This window comes from Vigna radiata, chromosome 3 (assembly GCF_000741045.1).
Source record: "Vigna radiata var. radiata cultivar VC1973A chromosome 3, Vradiata_ver6, whole genome shotgun sequence".
NCBI lineage: Eukaryota > Viridiplantae > Streptophyta > Magnoliopsida > Fabales > Fabaceae > Vigna > Vigna radiata.
The window spans coordinates 2,706,718-2,728,729 of record NC_028353.1 but is presented as its reverse complement, the minus strand read 5'-3'; the positions used below and the strand labels follow the sequence as shown (position 1 = coordinate 2,728,729).

Here is a 22,012-nt window from a genome sequence, read left to right as displayed (position 1 = left end):
ATTTAATTTAATTATTTATTATTTTGTGTTTCAATATTATTGTAGATGGAGATAAAAAAAAATGTTTCAAGAGAGAAAAATATTATAAAATTATCAATTCAAGACTCTAATATTATAAATGAACAAGTGATACAAAAATTATCAATATTTAAAACTTATTTGTTCATTCTTTTGCAGTTGTTTTTGGATTACATTTAGATTGTATAATATTTTATTTATTTATTTTGAATTTTCTTTGGAGTTTAACATCATTTTAGAGTGAAATTTATTTAGATTTGAATTAAAAAAAAGATATATTTTTTTAATTTAAGAAATCTTATCATTAAATGAGTCAGTAAACCAATCTTTTTAACCCACCAACCCGTAGTCGGTCGAGCTTGATTTAAATTTTTTCAACTCACTACTAATAAGTGGATCGGGTTAGATTGACTCACTAAATAACCAATCCATAGTGAATCAGATCGAGTTAAACCGAGTTATCCATTTTGATAGCTCTAATTAAACCGATATTTTAAGATTGTATTTAAATTATGTGAATCAATTCCACTTAAACAAATTGTAGTCACATTAATCTAATACTTAATTTGTTATTGGTACTACGATAAAGGCCACATATATTTAGAGTAATGAGGAATATAAGAAATCTCCAAAACTTTTTTATTATATATATATATATATATATATATATATATATATATATATAAAATTTAATTTGATGTTATGATCCAATGTAAATGTATATTTATTTACTTGAACAATCACGAACATTTATATTGTAAAAAGTACATGCAACATGACAAGAAACATTTACAATTAAATTATTGATATAATAACTTTAAAGCAGTTAAAATAAATTTAGAGGGACTTTGCTTAATAAAATTAAAATAATTAAATAAAATAATTATATATAAAACACTAAAAATTATTAAATTTACTTTTATTTAATTAATTTTAAAATATAATGAATATCTCTCAGTATTATAATAATTAATAAATACTTATACGGTCACGCGTGATGATGATGAAACTTAAAATTAAAAAGGAATCAAAATCCAGAATGGTGCTCAGTTGGTGATGTGAAATCAACAAAATAGACAGAATATAATAGTTTTAAGTAATTTAAATTTATATTAGAAAAAAAGTTTCTTGATTAAATTTGGTCTTAAAATGCAAGTTTTTTCGCGTCCACCATAGTTTTTTTTGTCTTTTCCCCTCTCATCATTACTTATTAATTAACCATACCTAAACTATTTAATCTTTCAAAAATTGTGGTCATAAAAGAAAATATATTATTGAAAAAAAAAATCAGTTGAAAGTTTGGAATACTCTTTTAACTATTTGATAAGATATTTTGAAAAAAAGGAACAACTTTGTATAATTTTACAACAAATATAAAAAAGCTAATTTTTAACCTACTAAAAAGCACTTCATTGATTAAGTGATTCGAAACGGAATCGCTTACGTTACACAGTCTGGTGAGTGAAATGGCTGACTTTTACCAACGAAAAACTGAATCCAATATGTATAGTATTCGTATAGAGATTGTAACCGTAAACTGACGCTAACGGCGTTCTACATAAATATACGTATTTTTGTTTTTTTTTATTGGAAAATGTCATTAGATTCCTACATGCATACTTTTAACTGATTAAACCTTTTTTATCAAGTTGAAAGACTAATTAAAGTGACAGTGTTCTTTTTTTTTTTTTTTTCAGAAGTTTATTTATTTTCTTCTTCCACTTACCTTCTTTCCCATGTTAGATACCGCAATGCAATCTCTTTCAGTTTCTCTTTCTCTCTCCACCGTTCACTTCCTTCAGCCATCTTGTACTCTCTCTATCTCTCTATAAAAGCAAAGGCAACTAGCCATAAACTGTTCCCACTTTCTCCTCAAACCCACACACAATCACAAACTTACCTTTTTCACCCATGGCTGACCCTTACTCCAATTTTTTCTCATCCTCTTCCTTCTTCCGTTTCAATCACCATTTCCCATCTTCAAACCCTTCTCCTCACGCTCCCTATGTCCACCACAACTTCATCAACCACTCCAAAACAACCGACACCACTTTTTTCCACTACCACCACCACCACAACCATACTTCTTCCACAACTGCAACTTTTTCTTCTTTTCCACCTTCCCCTCCTTTGAGAGAAGAACTGCCCCTCTTGAGACTCAGTCCGGCCAAGCAAGAGGAGGAGGAGGAGGACCTGTCTTGCACTGGACCCATGGATGTGGAGGAGAGGATGCACATCCACCCCAAAGAGGAAGAAGATGATGAAGATGGCACTGTCACTGTTGCACTCCACATAGGGTTGCCGAGCCCTAGTGCTGCTGAGATGGCTTCCGTCCTCTCTTCTTCCTCGGAGACCACTGACAAAGATCATGGAGATGGTGCTGCTGAGGATTCTTCTGCTGGCTTCAGACTCAACAAGGGCCAGTACTGGATCCCTACTCCTTCTCAGATTCTCATTGGTCCTACTCAGTTTTCTTGCCCTGTTTGCTGCAAAACTTTCAACAGATACAACAACATGCAGGTATATGTCACACATATCAATGACTGCCACCACAAGGTTTTTAAATTGCAGAACTGGTTGCAACTTCTCATTTTTTTTTATATTGCAACAAATAACAGTGGATGCAACCGTACTTGTCGTCACCGACACCCCAAAACTCTTGATGTTGCTGCAGAAAATTGTGGTTGGAGACTTATTTTAGAAGCTATACACACCTCCATCACCCTTTCGAATTCTTTCTTCGTGTCCCTTTTCTACTTCCTTTCTAATTCAAGGTCCCAAAAGAAAAAAAATTAAAATAAAAAGATTTTTTTCCTTTCCTTTGCTTCTGCTTCTCCTTTCTGTCTATAACTTTCTTCCCTGATTTGAACCTCTAACGGTTCCTTGATGCTTCGATGGAAAGAGGAAAAGCTTGGGTTGCAATCTATGCTACTTGTCTTCTGCTTTTCCTTTCCTTTCTTTTCTTTGTTTTTTCTATTTATAAATTATTTTCATCCTTCTTTCCAGGTCTATAAATCTCGATTTCTCTTCTAGTCATGATTTTATTTGATCTTTTTAACGAGTTTAATTTGGGGTTGTTTTTTGCATGGTGAGCGGGTTTGATATATAAAATTTGGTTAAATAATGAACGAGTGGTTTCTGATCCAGACTGAGACTGGGATCAGTACCTTACCACCTTTCCTTTTCGTTGATTAAACAACTCAAGCTATGTTCCTTATGTCTTATGCCTTCAGTACATTGAAGTCTGTGCTCTTTATATATTTTGGTAGAACTGAAAATCTTGCAGAGTTTCTTCCAGATCGCTCAGATAATTACACCAATTTCGTTTCTCTTTTGTGGTCCTTTGGTTCTGAATGCCCCATACATGGGACATAGCTAGCCTACATCTACTCCTCTCTTTACCTTTTTCGTTTGTCCTCCTTCTTTTACCATTGCAAACAAAACTATGAAAGAACCAGTACTCATCTAAATTTTATTAAATTTGCTCTTTACGAATATAGCCCTTTTGTTCTTTTGAAGCGACCACTATCAAAGCATACATATATAACACCTCCAGCATTCGTCTTCATTCCCAGATGTATATTCCTTTATTTTGGAAAGGAAGCTCTACTCCAAATTATATCTTAAACCTTTCTGGTTGTTATATCTTAATATTATGCTCTACAAATTCACTTTGAAAAAAATCTTGAAATTAGCTAACTTAACGAAACTGATTTTTTCTTGTTTCAACTTAATTTGTTATCTTTATTTTAACATTTTTGTGTGCTTTGACTGAGGGGTGTTCAGATGCATATGTGGGGGCATGGATCACAATACAGAAAAGGACCTGAATCTCTGAGGGGTACCCAACCAACGGGCATGCTGAGGCTTCCTTGCTATTGTTGTGCTCCAGGGTGCAGAAACAACATTGATCACCCGAGATCAAAGCCTCTCAAAGACTTTAGAACACTTCAAACGCATTACAAAAGGAAGCATGGGATCAAACCTTTCATGTGCAGGAAATGCGGCAAGGCTTTTGCGGTGAGGGGAGATTGGAGAACTCATGAGAAGAACTGTGGCAAGCTCTGGTACTGCATCTGCGGCTCCGACTTCAAGCACAAGAGATCTCTTAAAGACCATATTAAAGCTTTTGGAAGTGGCCATGCAGCTTATGGGATCGATGGTTTCGAAGAAGAAGATGAGCCAGCATCTGAAGTAGAACAAGATAATGATGATTCCACACAGTGATTATCGAGACTGCTGGGTTTATGTATGTGAATTATCCTAGTTATTTTGTCCAACGATTGGGGAATATTTATCTATATCTATCTATCTATATATATATATATATATATATATATATATATATATATATATATATATATATATATATATATATATATATATATATATATAAAGCGTTGGCTTCCTATTCAGCACTATATATAAGCACCAAGTTTAATGGAAAGTTAATTTCTTCTTCTTTTCCTTTCTTCTGTTGGTAATATTAGCTAGGACTAGAGACTGGATACAAAACACAAGCTGGCAAAGCTATATATATATATATATCCAACTTCTTTGAATTTGTATAAGACATCGTTCCCTTCTCTTACTATGAGATGGTTAGAATTATTCTTATTTGATTTCTATCTGCAGCAAAAGCATAGCTTAAGCTCATTGATTATTGATTAATGATAAAGTAATGTCTCAAGTTCTATTTAGATTAATTCACTGCATGTTTTTCTTTATTCAGTGTGGGTTCATTTTGCCGAGCTATCAGCAGAGGCGTCAGATATATTTACGTGTATTTTATCAGATATATATTTTGTACTCTTCTTTTATCCGTTTATTATATATGCATCTATGGTTTAAAGTTGTTATATAGTAAACTTTTGCCTCAAGTACAATTTTTGAAAACTCTATATCACACATTATAATGACTGCTGAAACAATAAGTGCAATTTTAGTAATCAGAAGCCAACGATGACCATAACCGTAATTTAATGAAAAAGCAGTCAAGATGAAGAAAAGGCTTTTCCCCCTCTCTCTGAAATACATTATATATAATCATCTCTAAACTTTGGGGGACATGGTGCATGTGCATGAAGAAAATATACCTGTGGGGCATTTCAGAGATATTATGGCATCGATAAGTTGCTAGGGTGTGTGTGAAGGTGACCTAATTGGTACGTATTGAATAATAAAATAAGTGTAGAATTTGTGTGCGGGAAAGAGAAAAAAAAAGTGAAGTTAGGTTATGAGTGGAGGGTAAATTAAAGGGGTGAGGGTTTAAAGTGATGTATTTGGAAGAAGGAAGTATATTAGGGGTAATTAGATAGACTTTTCATGCTGCGAAACTGAAATATACGTCAGCTTTTTGTTGGGGTGGTGCATATGATGCCCTTTTGCTTTGGGTAGTGGAGAAGATATGTGTTTGTTGATAGATAGAACATATACCATTTCAGATTCACCCTTGCTTGGAAAATTCAAAGCAAATGATTAGCTTTTTAAGAGAAATACATATTATAAAGGAGGATATCAAAAGATATATAGGTAGGATGGGTGATATCATAATGGTCCCAGTGTGAAGTTTGCAAGGTATGAGGGTACTATACTGCAATGAAGTGGATCTCATTTGCAGCTTTGGTTAGAGAGAGAGAGAGAGAGAATGGGCAAAAGTTGTTCTAAGTGTTGTGCTGTGTTGAGAGAGAGATGAAAACTGCAAAACTGTGGAGCCCAAGTTGTGTTGGTTGGGCTGATTGGCAACATATACCGATGCCCCCTACAGTGCATACACACCTCTCTTCCATATCTGATGGATAAACTGTACACTGAAACGACCTTTCAGCAAATTTTGACCTCTTTTCTCTGCTCTATTTTAGGTGGAGTCTTCAATCCATATGGTACGTACATGTATACGTGATGTACAATTCACACACCAATGTCAAAAACTCCCCACCTCTCTCTTTCTTTCTGCATGCCTTCCTTCTCTTTGCTTCCCTAACAGGACCTGCTTATACTTGTATTTAAGACAGATAAATATTACAGAATATATAATCATTAGGTCGTACATTCAATTAATTAAGTCTTTCTCTTTGAACTCAAAAATAAAAAGCGATGAAAAATGACTAAGTGTTTTATGAGGGTAAGAAATGGTGGGAATTGAATAGATGAACTGAACAGCAAACTGTAATTAAAGCATTTATTGACCATCAATATCCCACCCTTTTGTTGTGGAGACCAACCCTACCACTATATTGACCTGTTGAGACTCTCCTACCTCCATCAGATCATTTCTCTCTCTACAGAGTCGTGTGTGTCTCTCACCATCATCTTTTCTGTGTGGCATTTGTGCTTTTATGGCAAGTCCCTATCCTAAAACCACCCATACCCCCAATATGCCCTGCACTGTCATTACGAAACAACCTCACAAACGACTCATCCACAATAATCATCACTTCAATTTCTTTTCTTTTTTTTTCCTTCAAAATTCAAATGTTATAACACTAAAAAGGACTCAAACTGAATAATAAGTACGTAGCGTATGTACAACTCCATGCATGTACATGCATCCTTTAGTGTTACAGATAAAACAACTATTGGACCATATAACATAGAAGAAAAGTGATGAATGATGTGCTAAACTGAGAGGAAAAGATAAGTAGGAATGTGAGAATATATGAAAATTGTTGAACACATCTGGTGCAGCAATAAGAGATTAAAATTAATAAATGATTTAATGTGAACAGTGTTGGGAGGTAGTTCTACAGCCCCATGATATACCGTGCCATGAACATGTAAAGGAGACCAAACAAGCCAACACGCAAGAATATGTTATGTGGTGTATTCTCCTTTTTGCATTCATATTCCAATACAGTAGGGACATCTTTGTCTCCCTCGGCTCGAATAACTAGTTCCTCCCCTTTCTCTCTCTCTATATATATTATAAGTTGCCGAGGTGGAATTTTCCTTTTCATAACACCATGATAAAAACCCACCTTAGAAGAAACAGGTGGTTCTGGTGTGTGAAAAAAAAATATATATATATTCTTAAGGGATAATGTTTTGAAGATTTTAGGTGCGTGCATATAATCATATGCGACGCCCTAGATTGTCGACACTAATATAGAGTTACTAAAAATTCTTGTAAATTTTACTACGACTATGCTAATTAGTTACATTTTTTTTTTCAGATAAAAATGAACTCAAAATTACTTTTCTTTTTTAAATAAATTCTCAAGATCATATTTGAATCAAAATATTAGTGAACAGTTTGCATAATTTTTATTTTTTTATAAACAATTTAGTTACCAAACAACAACGTCAAATTATTATAAACTGAGTTCATTTAACCAATTCTAATTTTAACGTTTATTAGAGTTGGTTTATGTAACTCTAATAAAATGTAGAATACTAAAACTTATTTTTGTAACATAAATTTTTATTTAGATTTCATTTTTTATTGAGGGAATAAAATCATACAAGTGTGCATTATTTTGGAACGATGATCATTAGTTGTAAATAGGTTTTACTATGAATCATAAATAGTTAGTTGAGTAATTCGCATTATTTCATAAAATATTGCATTAAGTAACACCTACCTATCAATGTAGAATGTAAGGTACCTATTTTTTATTCAGATATTCATGTTTGCAAATAAGTTTGTTTGTGCTCCATTATGTTTACAAGATATTAAATGGTCTAAGGTTCAATAAATCCATATATGGAAGGCTAATCTTGGTCCACAATGACCGTGTCTTTGTATCTATAGTAAGACACTTAAGTATAAATTAAAAAGTAGTAATTCCAAGATTTAAATATAGAAAACAATGAAAAATCTTACATGCACCTCTAGTGCATCATTTAGAGTAATGTATAGTGAAATATGACATTGAAAGCCAAATACTCTTAACTCTCATTCTAGGTCAATTGGTCCTTTATTCAACCTATTTAATTTTGTCATGAGTTTTTCAGAGAGGATCATCCCTTGCTTCTGGCATGTCATATCTTCATGAATAATAGGTTGACACATGACCTACTTCTTAGGATGGAAGAACTAAAATAAATATTTTCAAAGGTATGGATAATTTATTTATGAAATGTAAGATAAAAATACAAAGAATAACAATATAGTTCTTGTGGTAGGCCAACGTATGTCATGTTCAATGTTTTGGGCCAAACTATAAATGTGTTTATGGCTTCCCCCCACGAATTGGATTTTTGAAGTTGTCACAAACATTCAAACATGGAGATCTCAAACTTCATCAATCGTCACACATGCACGTAGTAAGGAGGCATAAGATCATCACGAATAATTTACCCTTTTCTTCAAGTTGTCATCCTATAGCCACTGGGGGATCTTTATCAACCAATAGCTCATATTGATTTCTGTAGTCAGTATGATCCACAATAAAGCACGAGCCTTTTGTGCTCACAGGACATCTTGTTGGAGCTTTAGTTGGTAACTCCATATTTTGTTGCTGCATGGACTAAAGTTTTTCTTCAAGTGCTCTTTGTATTTGTTGTTGTTGTTGAAGTTGTTTCATGAAGCATTGCTCCATAGCTACCATGTGTTGGTTCATTCCTTCCTCCATTTGGAGCTCCACCTTCCTACAAGCTTCATTATTCAAGGATTTGTTACTTCTTTGTAAAGGACCAAAGTAATCTCGGACACTTGTACCTCCAACATGTTGTGGCTTTCCAATGCCTATTATGAGTATTTCGTCCTGACCATGGACAACAAATGAACCTCGAGTCTTTTACTCAATTAACCAACCCTACACCGCACAATCAAGTTTAGTCATAAAGTACTTCATATGAACTATGATTTTACTATTTTTCCAAATATCAATTGAGTTGATTGAGATGTCATATGCCCATCAAACTTAGTTGAATCAACTTTTCACATCTCGTAACTAAAAGGTGCAGGTACTAAGTTAAGAGACTCAAGTCCTAAGCTTCTTTCTCAATCATTTCTCCATAACATTACAAAAGTTTAATAACACAAACATTTTCTCTCCAACTTGGAAAAAAACTAATATAAAATCTCCCTTTCATGCGGTAGCAACCCCAACTCCCAAACCAATACCACATCATTTGGTAGTATAGGTTGAATATTTATTATTATTATGGTTATTATTATACACATATTATAGCTTTTTTTTATGATAATAAAAAATAATAAATTATTATGATTATCATTGTTATTATTATTATTATAAAATTTAATATAAATATTTTATATAATTTTATGTTAAATATTTTTCATTTATTTTGTAGGAATTTTTTATTAAAAAATGATTAATTAGAAAAAAATCAATCCAAAAAAAGTTAAATTTAAAAAAGGTTACTTGAATAAAATTAAAAAAAATAATTATTTTAATTAAAAAATTATTTAAAAGGTAAAATTGAAAAATAAATGTGGACACACACACACAAATATATATATATATATATATATATATATAGGTATAGATTAATGGTATTTTTCTTTAAAATTAATTATAAATTTGTAATGGGTAATTTAATTAAATAAAAAATGTTTATAGAAATATAAAAAAATATTACTATTTTAAGTTTAAAAAATATAAAATTGAGAGAATTTTTTATTATATATTCATGCAATTTATAAAATAAAATCCATTCACCCACTTTTTGTAACAAAACTTAGCGACAGAATCTTTATAGTTCTAGGAAAAAAATTACTCACATCTACATATTTAATAACTAAATTTACTTATTATTGTTCTGGCATTGAAACAAGTTTTTCTTTCCCTGATTATACAGAAAACGTTACTGTGTTTATACAAAGTTTTTTTTTTTATCTGTCAGATGTGTTTGAAACAACTGTAATCAACTTTGTCAATCGTGCCAGTAATCACTTTAACAAAATACGTGATACTTTTTCATCCTAACTTTATCAGTTAAAACGTATTCACATAATTTCTAAATATAAATATAAAAAAAAATAGTGTTTTAGAATTCATAATTTTTATAAAATAGTAAAATTTAATTATTTTAAGATTAAATTTATTTAGTATAAATAATTTTGTTATAAATGAGTTTTATTATTTTAAAATACATAATTTTTTTAGAGGTTTTTTTTTTTTTTTTTTTTACTTTTTTTAGGAATTCTTTGTTTTATTCATCTGTTTCAAGATATGTGATAGTTGGAGTGATTCTATGACGAGTTCTTCAAGTTTGATCGATCAGTTTCTCCATTAACGTTAGTTTTTTTTTTTTCTTTTTTTCTCCTCGTCAAACTTGTTCTATTTTTGCATGCAAGTCTTCTTTTGGTTGTTTAAGTCACCAATATGAGTTCATGCTGATAAGTGATCGTAATGATATGTCCTGATCATTCTGATGATGTTTTAATATATAGATAGAGCATCATGTGAGGTTAAAAACATGATTTTTATATGACCGTGTGTGGGTTTTGGCAGGGCTAGAGTGGTTCTATTCTATGCAAATTTGTTGTTGGAAGGTGATGGTTGATTATGTTTGGTTATGTGGTGAATGGTTGTTATGGAGATAATGGATGCCTGTGGAGGAGATAGCTTTGTCGCTATGTGGTTATTGAGTGAATTGAAAATGATGTTGGTGCATGGAGTTCAGAAGGTTGCTTGAGGTTGTTAGTGGTTGATAATTGATTCATGATGGAGATGAGGATTGGATAAGTACGATGAAGGTTCAAGCTCGTGAACGAGTGTTTGTAATGGGTTAGGTGAAAAGAAAACTTTTCTATACCAATTATACCTTTAACTAGTATAAAAAGCGACACTTTTTATATTGGTTCTGAAATTGAATATAAAAGGTCAATATTTTCTATATCGATTCCAGAACTATTATCAAAAATCAATTTTAATCGATATAAAACAAAATTCTACATTAATGATTTTTTGAGATTGAGATTCAACATCAATATTTGTATTTGAATAATTGAATTTTTTATAATATTTTCTTGTGAATTGTATATATTAATGATGAATCATAAAATTTTATAACTTTGATGCTTTTTTATAAATTAGTTTACTTTTTCTTGTTTATTTGTTTTTTATTCGTTGTAATTTTCTTTTTACAATTGATAACTTTAAATTAATGGATCTTCTAGTTGAAAATACACAATGCTAATACAAATTGCACAAATCCTAATAAGTATTCATGAGTAAATTCCCTTATATGTTATCTACGAACAATATAATGCTTTTAGATGTATAATTTCTTAAGCATTTTAAATGAGCGAACCTTTAGATTCAAATGAGTTCTTTGTGGTCAATCACACAAAGAAGGACAATATTGAGTTGATATACAAGTAATTGATAATTAATATTCAATTTAATTTATATATTTAAGATAAATTTGTAACTATTTATAAATAATATATAATTTACTAGAAAAGCTATAATGAGCGTTTATTGCAATTCAATCATAAGATTTTGATAGATCCCTTAGTAGAATTTTTGTCTGCAGTACTCTCTTTCATATCTTTATTATAACCACTAGGCCCACGTGCATTTTATTTTATCAACTAGACATTTTTATTGTTAACACAATTTTTTTATTTTTATTTGAAAAAATGTATATATTTTTTATTCTAAAAATATAGAATTTTTTTTTAATTAGAAAAAAATAAAAATAGAAATTTAAAAGGATAACAAAATATCCAAAATGTTTAATTGAAATTTAAAATAGAAAAAAAGAATTAAAATTTATTAAAGAAAGGGTTATTTAGAAAACAAATATAAAAATAGAAGTTAGAGCTTTTCTATGTATTTTTTATTTTTTATTTTCAGAAGTTTGAGCATTATAAAATTTGTAAAGAGTATTATAGTTAAATAGAAAGATTTAGCAGGGCGTATTTGAAAAGAGTTTTTTGGAGACAGATTCGGGGTAAATGTTATGGCACTAAGAACATAACTTCTAACGTTTGAGTTCCGAACATTACGAGATCATGCCATACTTAGCTACACACAAAAGTATTATCAAAGACACGAATCCATCATAATTAGAGAAATGAGTAGTAATTGAGCATAACTATATTTTTATGGCATACAGTGTAAAAAATATTTATGTTATTCCTTACTATGAAATAAATGATTGTTTATTCTATACAAAATCTCAATATGCCAAAAAAATACAATTATAAAATAGCAAAATGTTGTATATAAGTATGGTCGAGTTTTTCCTTGGGCTATATAATAGAATACTCGGAATGTTAAGTTAATTATATTATGTTTTAAATCGTAGGAGATTGGAATAAATAATTTAATTAAATACTTTTGTATTAATTATAACTATTTTGAATAATGAGTTTTATCTTTCATCTGAAAACAATTAAAATAAAAAGCTCTTAGATTAGCGCTACCGCACATAGGGATGGAAAATTTATTGGTAAGCATAATCAATGAATTTTTTGTGTATAAAAAAGGACTCATTAGGTAACTTTACCTTATTGATTCCTTTAGATATGCAGCCAATCAGAATAAGATCAAAAGGCAATGCATGAACGTCATAATGCACAAAAATTATATCTGCCTGTGTTTTGTGAAATATTATATATATATATATATATATATATATATATATATATATATATATATAATATGTTTTTAAATGAAATGATTACCATGCCTTGGGGTAGGAACAAAATATATGATCCTTTAAATAAATGGACCACTCTAAGAGGGCTAATTTGAGGTACTTTTGATCCTCCTCAAAGTAGATGAGACAACTTTCTTAGTGAGGCCCCCAATCAATAAAAGGAAAAGGGAAAAAGGAAAAAATAATTTTGACCCATAATCACCATAACTTTGAAAGGAAAAATATATTTTTTAGTATGTATTATAATATACAAAAATTAAAAATTCATTTATAAAACAAATAAAATTCCTTCTTTTGAATTNTACGCTAGAGAACTAGAGTTTGGTTTTATTTCCATTTTAATTTTATTTTCTGAATTATGATTATCCAAATGACATATGTGTGGTTGCTTTGATCATTTGATGCTTGGCGATTCCCCAAGTTGTGGGTATAGGGTATTTTTTGTTTGGGGAATATGAAGAAAAAACTTCAAGCAGAAGAAAGAGACCATGCTTCGACAAAACATATACACACACAGAAGCCGTTATCACCATATATGTGTGAGAGAAAGATTTTTGGGAGGTTCCTTTTCCTTTTTTTCTCAAGGTGAAGTGTGATTAAAGGTTGCGTTTGACGTTCATGCCCATCGAATCAAATTGCTAAAAATCTATTCTTTTTATTCGTTTATTTATTTGGGACAATTAGGTCTACTTGCTCAGATCCTATTTGAGATAACCAAACTATAATAATAAAGTTAAAGAAAGCCGCAGGCAAGGACACTCATTAGCACAACCCACACGAACAACCTTTGAAAGGTACTTCCAAACTGGAAAAGCATCATAGGATCTTCAACATCCTTATTCTTATATATGATCCACTGCTGTTTCANCTTCACAGTAAAACCATGAACTTCACACAAACTANTCAAATTCCAAAGAGTTATTAAGTTATTCTTCTTTAGCTAGATGGCTAAAATCTAAGTGATGAGAATGTGACTGCATTATCTGTCTCTATCTTGATATGACTATACTTAATGGCCAAGTATATCTTGTTCGTTTCCCACCTCATTCAACTTTAATTCCGAACGACATGTGTACATCACATATGTGTCAATTGCCTCAGCTGAAAATAAGGTTATTACATAAAGTTCAGACCAGATGACATCATTATTAAATGCTTGTCAAAACTTCTACGCAGTTATTTAGAATTTCCCTTCCTCTTTGATCTGGGGTACTGCTTTAACTTGTAGTTATTGTTTTTGCAGAGACTCAAACGGAAAAAGAAATTATTGCAGGAGAATCCTCATTATGCAAAGCCTTCCATTCAGTATCTTTCTATAAAGTGATTCACTGTTGTGTTTTCGTGTTTTCTTCTAACGACAATAAAACATTAAATCAGGTAGTTCTTCGTATCTAGTATATTTTATAGTGATCAGTACAGAAATGAAATCGTTAATCGATCACTTTGATATATTGGAGTATGTGGTGGCGATCGACATTTAATTAAAAGGAAACTGTGATTATTATGATTAAGTAGTATTGACTGATTAATTAATTAATTGCATTGATTTGTTGGATGAATGGTCTGGTTTGGTGGGGTAAGTCTCATTCTTAAAAAACTGAAAATGTTACCCCTTGGCGGGGCCATGCATGCATAGTGTTCATGATATCTTTCTCAGAAATACAACAAGAAAATTTAAAGGGGAAACTTTTCCTTTCAAAAAGAGAACTTTCACCAGCTTCCGAGAAGGATCCTATCCTTAGATGTTCATCTGAAACGAAAAATGAAAAAGAGGAACAAATTGAAAAACGAAAGGTTAACAACGCACTATGTTGCATGCATAACAAAAGTCTCTTTTCTTTTGTGATTTACATAGGTAATATTAGAAGTTACTCTACCATCTCACGTCCTCATCATAGGCTGAAGTTGAGGATGAGAATTCAAAATTGTTCCAAACATGTAGTATAAAGGCTACGAGAAAGAGAATAAAATATCATGCAGATTCTGATGGTAACAGACGCTACTTTTAAAAAATACTACATGTATAACTCTTTTTAATATTCTTCTAATGTTATTTACAGAACTTAATTAATCTCAAATCTGCCAACTTATTATTTTTGTTTAGTCAACACTCAAAATGTCCTCCTTTTTTATTATTGAATTTAAAATTTAATTGTATTTTAGAAAATATGATTTTAATGTTAAGACTGATACATTTTTCAATTCGAAAAAACTCCAGTTAATTATAATGCCCTTTAGTTTAGTCATATTTCACTAGTATTTTTTAGAATTATTTCTAGGACATCTAGGAATGTTTTCTTAGAAATTAGTGGTTTTTTTTTATCAATTAATTACTTTCACTATTTTCATTTATTATCTTTTGCAGTAGAGAAGGATGCACAAATGGGACGTTGGTTGGATTAATTAAGGAAAATAATCAAGAAACAAATAAGAGGTTAAAGATAGCACAAGCATTTAATGAAACATCTAAAAGATATATTATATTTTCTTTTACATACGTATTAGCGTAAAAACAGATTAAATATTTATATAATATTATAAATTAATAATATAGGTAAATTAATTAAGTTAATATATAAAAGAAAAACAATAAAAATATCCAAATATTAGCAACACAAATTAATATATAATAATAAATAAACAAAAAAGATAATAAAAAGAATGTGGCAATTTTGTATAAAATATTTCAAAATAATGATTATTCTAACAAGTCAGTTAATAATTATATTATAAAAGATAAAATGAAAATAAAAATTATATGTTTAAAAAGAGATATCCTCTCTCTCTCTCTCTCTCTCTCTCTCTCTCTCTNNNTATATATATATATATATATATATATATATATATATATATATATATTATAATTAGGATATAATTTTAATTCGCTTTATTTTTGATTCTTCTTTGATATCCTTTAATTTTTATTATATTTTTGGTTCACTTAAAAGAGACCCCAGCTATAATGAAGGTTTAGAAATTCTAAGACAGGGTCGTCACTCTAACGTGTGAAGGTTAGTATTTTCTATACATCTCATGTGTAGCTATGATTTGTAAGAATATTTCTATTCTAAAGATAAGCAAAGCTAATATTTTTTACAATTTTGATATCTGAATTACTTTTATTTCTTTTTCATTTATAAAATGTGTTAATGATTAAAGTAATTCTATGTTAGGATTTTTTTTTAGAAAGATCCTAGAAAAATACAATATTAGTGAAATAGGATTCAAACTCACATATAAAAATAATTAATACCACTTCTAATCCAAAATATAAGATAATGAGTTTATGAGTTTTAATCCTGTTCAACTTCTTTTTTATTTGTACTCAATATGAGACTTAGGTTCCTAACAATATCTTTCTCCAGTGTGAGTTCCGACCCTATTCCTTCAAGCTTTCACATTTTACAAATCATGAGCATCCTTACTTGTACCATCGTTAAACGAGGCATGTTTGCCTCATTCTTTCTCAGACAGACTTTTGATACAAGAGAATCATTTGAGCCTACCACCAAAATGAATCTTCAGCTTTGATACTGCTGATGAGTTTTTCGAGAGAGAATCATTGGGGCTTGATACCACCTCTAACCTAAAACTTAAAGACAAAAAGTTTATGGATATTCATCATTATATTGTATTCATCTTTCTCATTTTTACTCAACATGAAACTTAGACTCACTTGGATTTTCCAACAATCTCTACCTTAAGTGGACTTTTTTCACAATGTCATTTCTCCCTTCTGATGAGTCTTTCGAGAGAAGGCCATTGGAAAGATACAATATTAATGAGACATGACCCCAACCCACACATGAGGGATTGGTATTACCTTAAATCCAAAACCCTAAGATAATGGGTTTATGTGTCTACATCCTTATATGGCGTTTAACTTTCTCATTATCACTTAATTTAGATTTTAGATTCACACTTAGATTCCCAACAAAACAATACATATTACATTAGTTATACATAAGTTATTACATTAGTTAAAAATCGTATGTAGATATTCTCAATGTAAAAATTCAAGTTCATATTACATTAGTTGCTTAACTGATGTAACTAATGTAAAAGTACAAAGTTATTACATAAATTGACGTATTTGATCGTGTAAAAATATGTCAAGCTAACAAGAAAAACCACATATATTACATTGGTTGGAAACTTAACTTATGTTATATCGTTTGTTGAGGAATCAACTTTGAGTTATAACCAATGTGATCCTTTACTAAGAAACATATTACATTAGTTATAATTCAGAACCGATGTAATATGTCCACAATAAGAGATATTAAATATTACATTGATTATAGCTTAAAATTGATGTAATATATTACTAAACAAGAGATATTATATGTAATTTATCATTATAAACAAGTCAAGTTTATTTTATATTAATTTAAATAAAAATAAATAATTACAAGATAAATAATTAATCTAATTTTTAAACTTTGTAACACTAGTTTGAATCATAAGTTAATATTATATTTAATCTTAATGTTTCTTTTACTTAAATACTAATCTTAGAAAAATTCTACTTATACCATTAACACGCTAATAATATTTTGGAATGTATATACTTTGACATTATATAGGAACATTGTAGGGATGAGAGAATGAGAGAATGTTCTAATGATGTATAAATACATTGTACGATAAGAGAAATGGAGAATGAACTAGTTTGAGTCAAAACAAGTCATTCGTTCTTATTTGGTCCAACCTATTATAGGTTGGTTATTTAACGAGTCAACTTAGCTCGGCTCATTTATGAGTGAACTCAATAAATTTGAACTTGGTCAGGTCCATCACAAAGTGATAATTTAATTGGATTGGTCCACTTAATTACAATTTGTTTTTTCAATCCTAAAAAGGTTACAAATATTTTCTAATTGAAATCTAAATAAAGTTCAATCCAAATATAATTCAAAATTTCAAAAATACAATACCTACCAAATATATTTAGAGACAAGAGAATATTTAGGATTTTCGTTTTTATGATATAATTTAATATTTAAAATTTATGGGTAGATGGATAAGCCAATTCAACTCATTACAGGTTTAACCTAGATGAGCTAGGTTCGTTTTTAGTCCAGACTAAAATTTACATTTTATTTTAAACCAATCCGTAAGTCAAATTCTCGTTAGTTTTAAGAAATTTTGACAACTCTAAATCTAATGTTATACATCAAATTTTTAAAAAATTTGTTTGCAAACAGGTTAAAACCCCATGTTCTTATATGCTATTTTTTTTTTCCCTAAAAGAAAACTTACAATGCATCTTATATTACCTCCTTAGTAATTTTTGATACATACAAAACATTACATTACAACCACTTTTATCTACACATATCATAAGTAACATTTTATGATTCAGAATTTATCATCAATCAAATATATCATCAATCAAATAACCTCTTTAATTATTTTTATCAACTTATATACACACGTATATAACACTTCTCTACTTTAAAGCATATCCAAACCTATTTCTTTAGTTTAAATACTTATTAATTTTAAAATGTCATTTAACATTATACTATTGATTTTAAACACACATATCACCCATTTAGTTCAAAATAACAATTTTGGAAGAATCATGTAAATTTAATATATTTGGTCATTGTTAATAATATAAAAAGTACATAATTTAGTATTGAAATCTTTTCGCATGTTTTAAAAAAATGATAATTTTAAAGTTGTTTCGGAAATAAAAAAAATATCTTAACAATTTTATTCTTTATTATATTTAATTTTATATTTCGCTATTTATTAACATGCTTTTAAAAAAAATAAAAATCCAATTAATTTAATTCTCAAATTTTTAATATAACACACTGAATTTGAAAAGTTTGTGAGACGGAGACACTCCCGCTCCCATTAAAATCATTAAGATCGTCCCTACTGAGAACAATATAACATCATTGTTTTGTAATCCAAAATAATTTTATCACATAAAAATTCATCTCGATGAGAAATCATAGGTTCTCATATTCATCTCGATGACTAATTATATATTTATATCTTTTTTAATTCTTCACAAATTCACTACTCAACAACTTCAGGTTTAAATAAATTTTGCACAACTTCAATCCTAAAACATTCAATTTTGATTTTTTTTATTTTTTTAAACTAATTCTATTTTTTTTTTCATGTAACAAAAACATAAATATAATAAATAAATTCTAATAATATAGTTAGAATTGGTTTAAAAATAATTTTAAAAATATTTAATAAAAATATTAATATAACATTTATATAAAAGATAAATTTATGTTTATTCAAAGAAAAAAATTACTTAATTTAAAAAAAATAAAACTGAATAAAATTAAAATAAAAAATATACAAAAACTGAATTAAATATAAAATAAACATATGACATTTACACTAACATGTAATATTTAATATATATTATTATGTATCTTTAACTATTTAAATGTCGTTATAAAAAATAATAAATTAATGAAAATTGAAAGTTCATTAAAAAATAAAAAAATTATGATTATATTAAATAAACTAAAAAAGAAAATAAGAATTAGATTGGTATTCGAGCCTAATCCAAAATAATTCTATCACGTTGAAATTCGTCTCGATGATTAACAATGTCACTTTAATCAAATATCAACAAATCTTAGGATCTCACATTCTTAAATCATATTACAAAACTAGACTTATTATATTTATATCTTTTTTAATTCTTCACAAATGCACTACTCAATAACTTCAAATTTAAATAAATTTTGCACAACCTCGATCCTAAAACATTCAATTTTAAATGAAACTCAACTCCATATTAAAAGTAAAATCAATTGAAAATAAAATTAAAAGTTATGAGCTTCTACCTTAATTCATACGTTAAAAAAAAACTAAAAAGGATAAAATGTGGTAACAAAAATCTTCCAAAAAATTGAAATTTTAATAAATTAGAAATTATCCTCATTTTTCGGTGTCTCACTGACACCCATTAAGTAAAGGACAATAATCAGTTTAGAAAAATTAGAGAAAATTTAAAGAAAAACAATTATAAGATACGTCTTTACCTTTATCTTATTATTATATATTTTCTATTATTTCTTTTAGTGAATTTAAGTACATGATAAAATAAATGGATCTTGATATACTGATTTTGTTGGATTCTCTTTATTCTATAGTAATACTTTAATGTTAAATTTTCAAAGAAAATTGTTATAACTATCTTCATCTAATACTTGTCATTATATTCACTGGAGATTAAATAAAATTAATATTTACATTGGTTTTATTATATTATATTTTTATTGTATTCGTATCTATCATATGCTGATATAACTAAGCGAATTCGGAGAGTGTTGATTAGTTTAGGTTATTAATGTTTACTTTTGATTGACTGTAATTACTTCATATTAATTATATTATAGGTTCAGTGGTTCTATTGGTTAACATGATTTCTTATATTATAATTAATTAATGGAGAGCACGTCTAATTAAAACCTTAATCAATCATTAGTTGGTCCTTTTCTTTAATGTTAGTGTTCTTAATCTTATATACATTTTATGGTAACGTTTCATCTCACACTTATCGCTCTCTACATTTATCATCTTCATATTTAAAAAAAAAAAAAACTATTATTTATTATTTTTCTCTAATATTGAGAAAATATTTTTTTTCCTCTATTATATGTATAGATTTAGTCTTTGAACTCCTGAAAATGATATTAAAATTGAATTAGAAAAGGATAATATTGTTTTAACATTTATTAGGTATGGCAGAGCCATTGATGGAAGGCACGCAGAATCTCTGCTTCTGCTTATGCTTTATAAGAAAGCTTCCTTCATCCTCACAGCAGTCATTGAGTGCAACTTTTTTTCCTCCATACCCATACTTCAATGGGATAAACAGGTCAGGCATGTGTTACATCCATCATAGCTATTTCACATCCTTCAACATGGTATACCAAAATTTATTATTCAGATGATTAAAGAGTCATAGAAAAAAAAAATGTTCTTTAATATATATATATATATATATATATATATATATATATATATATAGTATAAAGTTAGTATATTTATTTAATGATTTTGTATATGCAAATTGTAATGCTTTCCCTATATATAAGATTGGGTAGGAAACTTAAATAATATCCCACGTTTCTATAACCATCAAAGTGTTACTACTATTAATTAATGTTGTTTTTTCCATATCTTGCTTCTATTTTGTTTTCCTTTTCTCTAAAACAAAAAGAGGAGCCAAACGTACATTTAGAGAAAACCTTTTTTAAAAGTAATTAGAACTTTTTTATTGAAGAAAAATGGGTGAAACGACTTTTTAAAAGAAATGTTAAATGAAGTTGCATTTTAAATTCATATTTAGATAAATAAATAAAACAATTTTAGACATTTATTAAAACTAACAAACATTTTTTAATTTTCTTTTCAAACTCCTACGATGTTTTAACTGTAAAGTATGCAAGTCATAAACAATATGTTACTCATAATTTGAAGAATGTTAGTCATAAAAAATAATGGATATCATCTCAATCTCAAACTAAACAAGAGAGGAAAGCCTCTTTTCTTTTCTTTTTTTTCCATCACATAATTAATAGTAAGCATTATGCAATAATAAACTTCATTTCAATTTATCTTCTTCTTTTCTTTTCTTTTTTTCTTATAAACACAACGTAGAAATATAACAAATTAAGTATTGAGTTGAAACAAAAACAAACAAGGTAAAACTGGTTAATAAGTTAATTGGGCTATTTGATAAACGACTTCCATGTTGATAAGTTGACTATTAGATAATGAGTTCTTAATATGTAATTAAGTTTCGAGATAATGAATTAGTATATTAAAATAAAAGTCTTTAGTAAACTAGTTCATAAAGTAGTTGATAAATAGAAAATAAAATAAAAGGACACGACTACATAAGTTTTACTGTATAAGTAAAATGTGTATTCCTAAATAAAAATGTTATTTTATATTTTGAAATTACTGATTTTTACTAAACTTTTTAAAACTTTTATTTTCTTTAAAAAAAATTGTATATGTTATTCTTTTTATTTGGACAAGTAATTTTTAATTAGATTAGTTTATATAATAAATATTAATCAAATTTAATTTTTATTTATTTTTCAAAAATTAATTTTTAACTTTTTATTTCTCAATTTAATTTACTATTATATTGAAGTAATTCTTTTATCAAACACTTTTATGTTAGTCAAACTACTTTATAAACTAATCAAATAAATTTATAACTAACTTTAATCTAACATATTTTAAAATTTTAAAATGATAAAAATAAAATGAATAAATTTAGTTTTATGTGTTTCCATGCAAAAATTAACAATAGTAGCTAGCTAAATGGTCACGGAGGGACAACAATTTGGAGTTTGGAAAAATTGAAGTGAATTGGAATATATAAATTCAAACCCTAAATTTTGCACTCTCA

General features: G+C 28.4%; 1 protein-coding gene across 1 annotated transcript; it reads left to right on the top strand.

Moving 5' to 3' along the window:
* Positions 1-1,575: 1,575 nt before the first annotated feature.
* On the top strand, positions 1,576-4,325 carry LOC106757226 (zinc finger protein WIP2). The gene is made up of 2 exons (XM_014639851.2): positions 1,576-2,538; positions 3,805-4,325. Exons 1-2 carry the CDS (start codon positions 1,930-1,932, stop codon positions 4,243-4,245), a joined length of 1,050 nt encoding a protein of 349 aa, XP_014495337.1. The 5' UTR covers positions 1,576-1,929; the 3' UTR covers positions 4,246-4,325.
* Positions 4,326-22,012: the final 17,687 nt, after the last annotated feature.

Bases quoted from the DNA above. Each gene is read 5' to 3' on its own strand.
- LOC106757226 (XM_014639851.2), top strand. From the start codon at position 1,930: ATGGCTGACCCTTACTCCAATTTTTTCTCATCCTCTTCCTTCTTCCGT. The intron at 2,539-3,804 runs GTATATGTCACA...AGGGGTGTTCAG, and splicing joins ACAGATACAACAACATGCAG to ATGCATATGTGGGGGCATGG.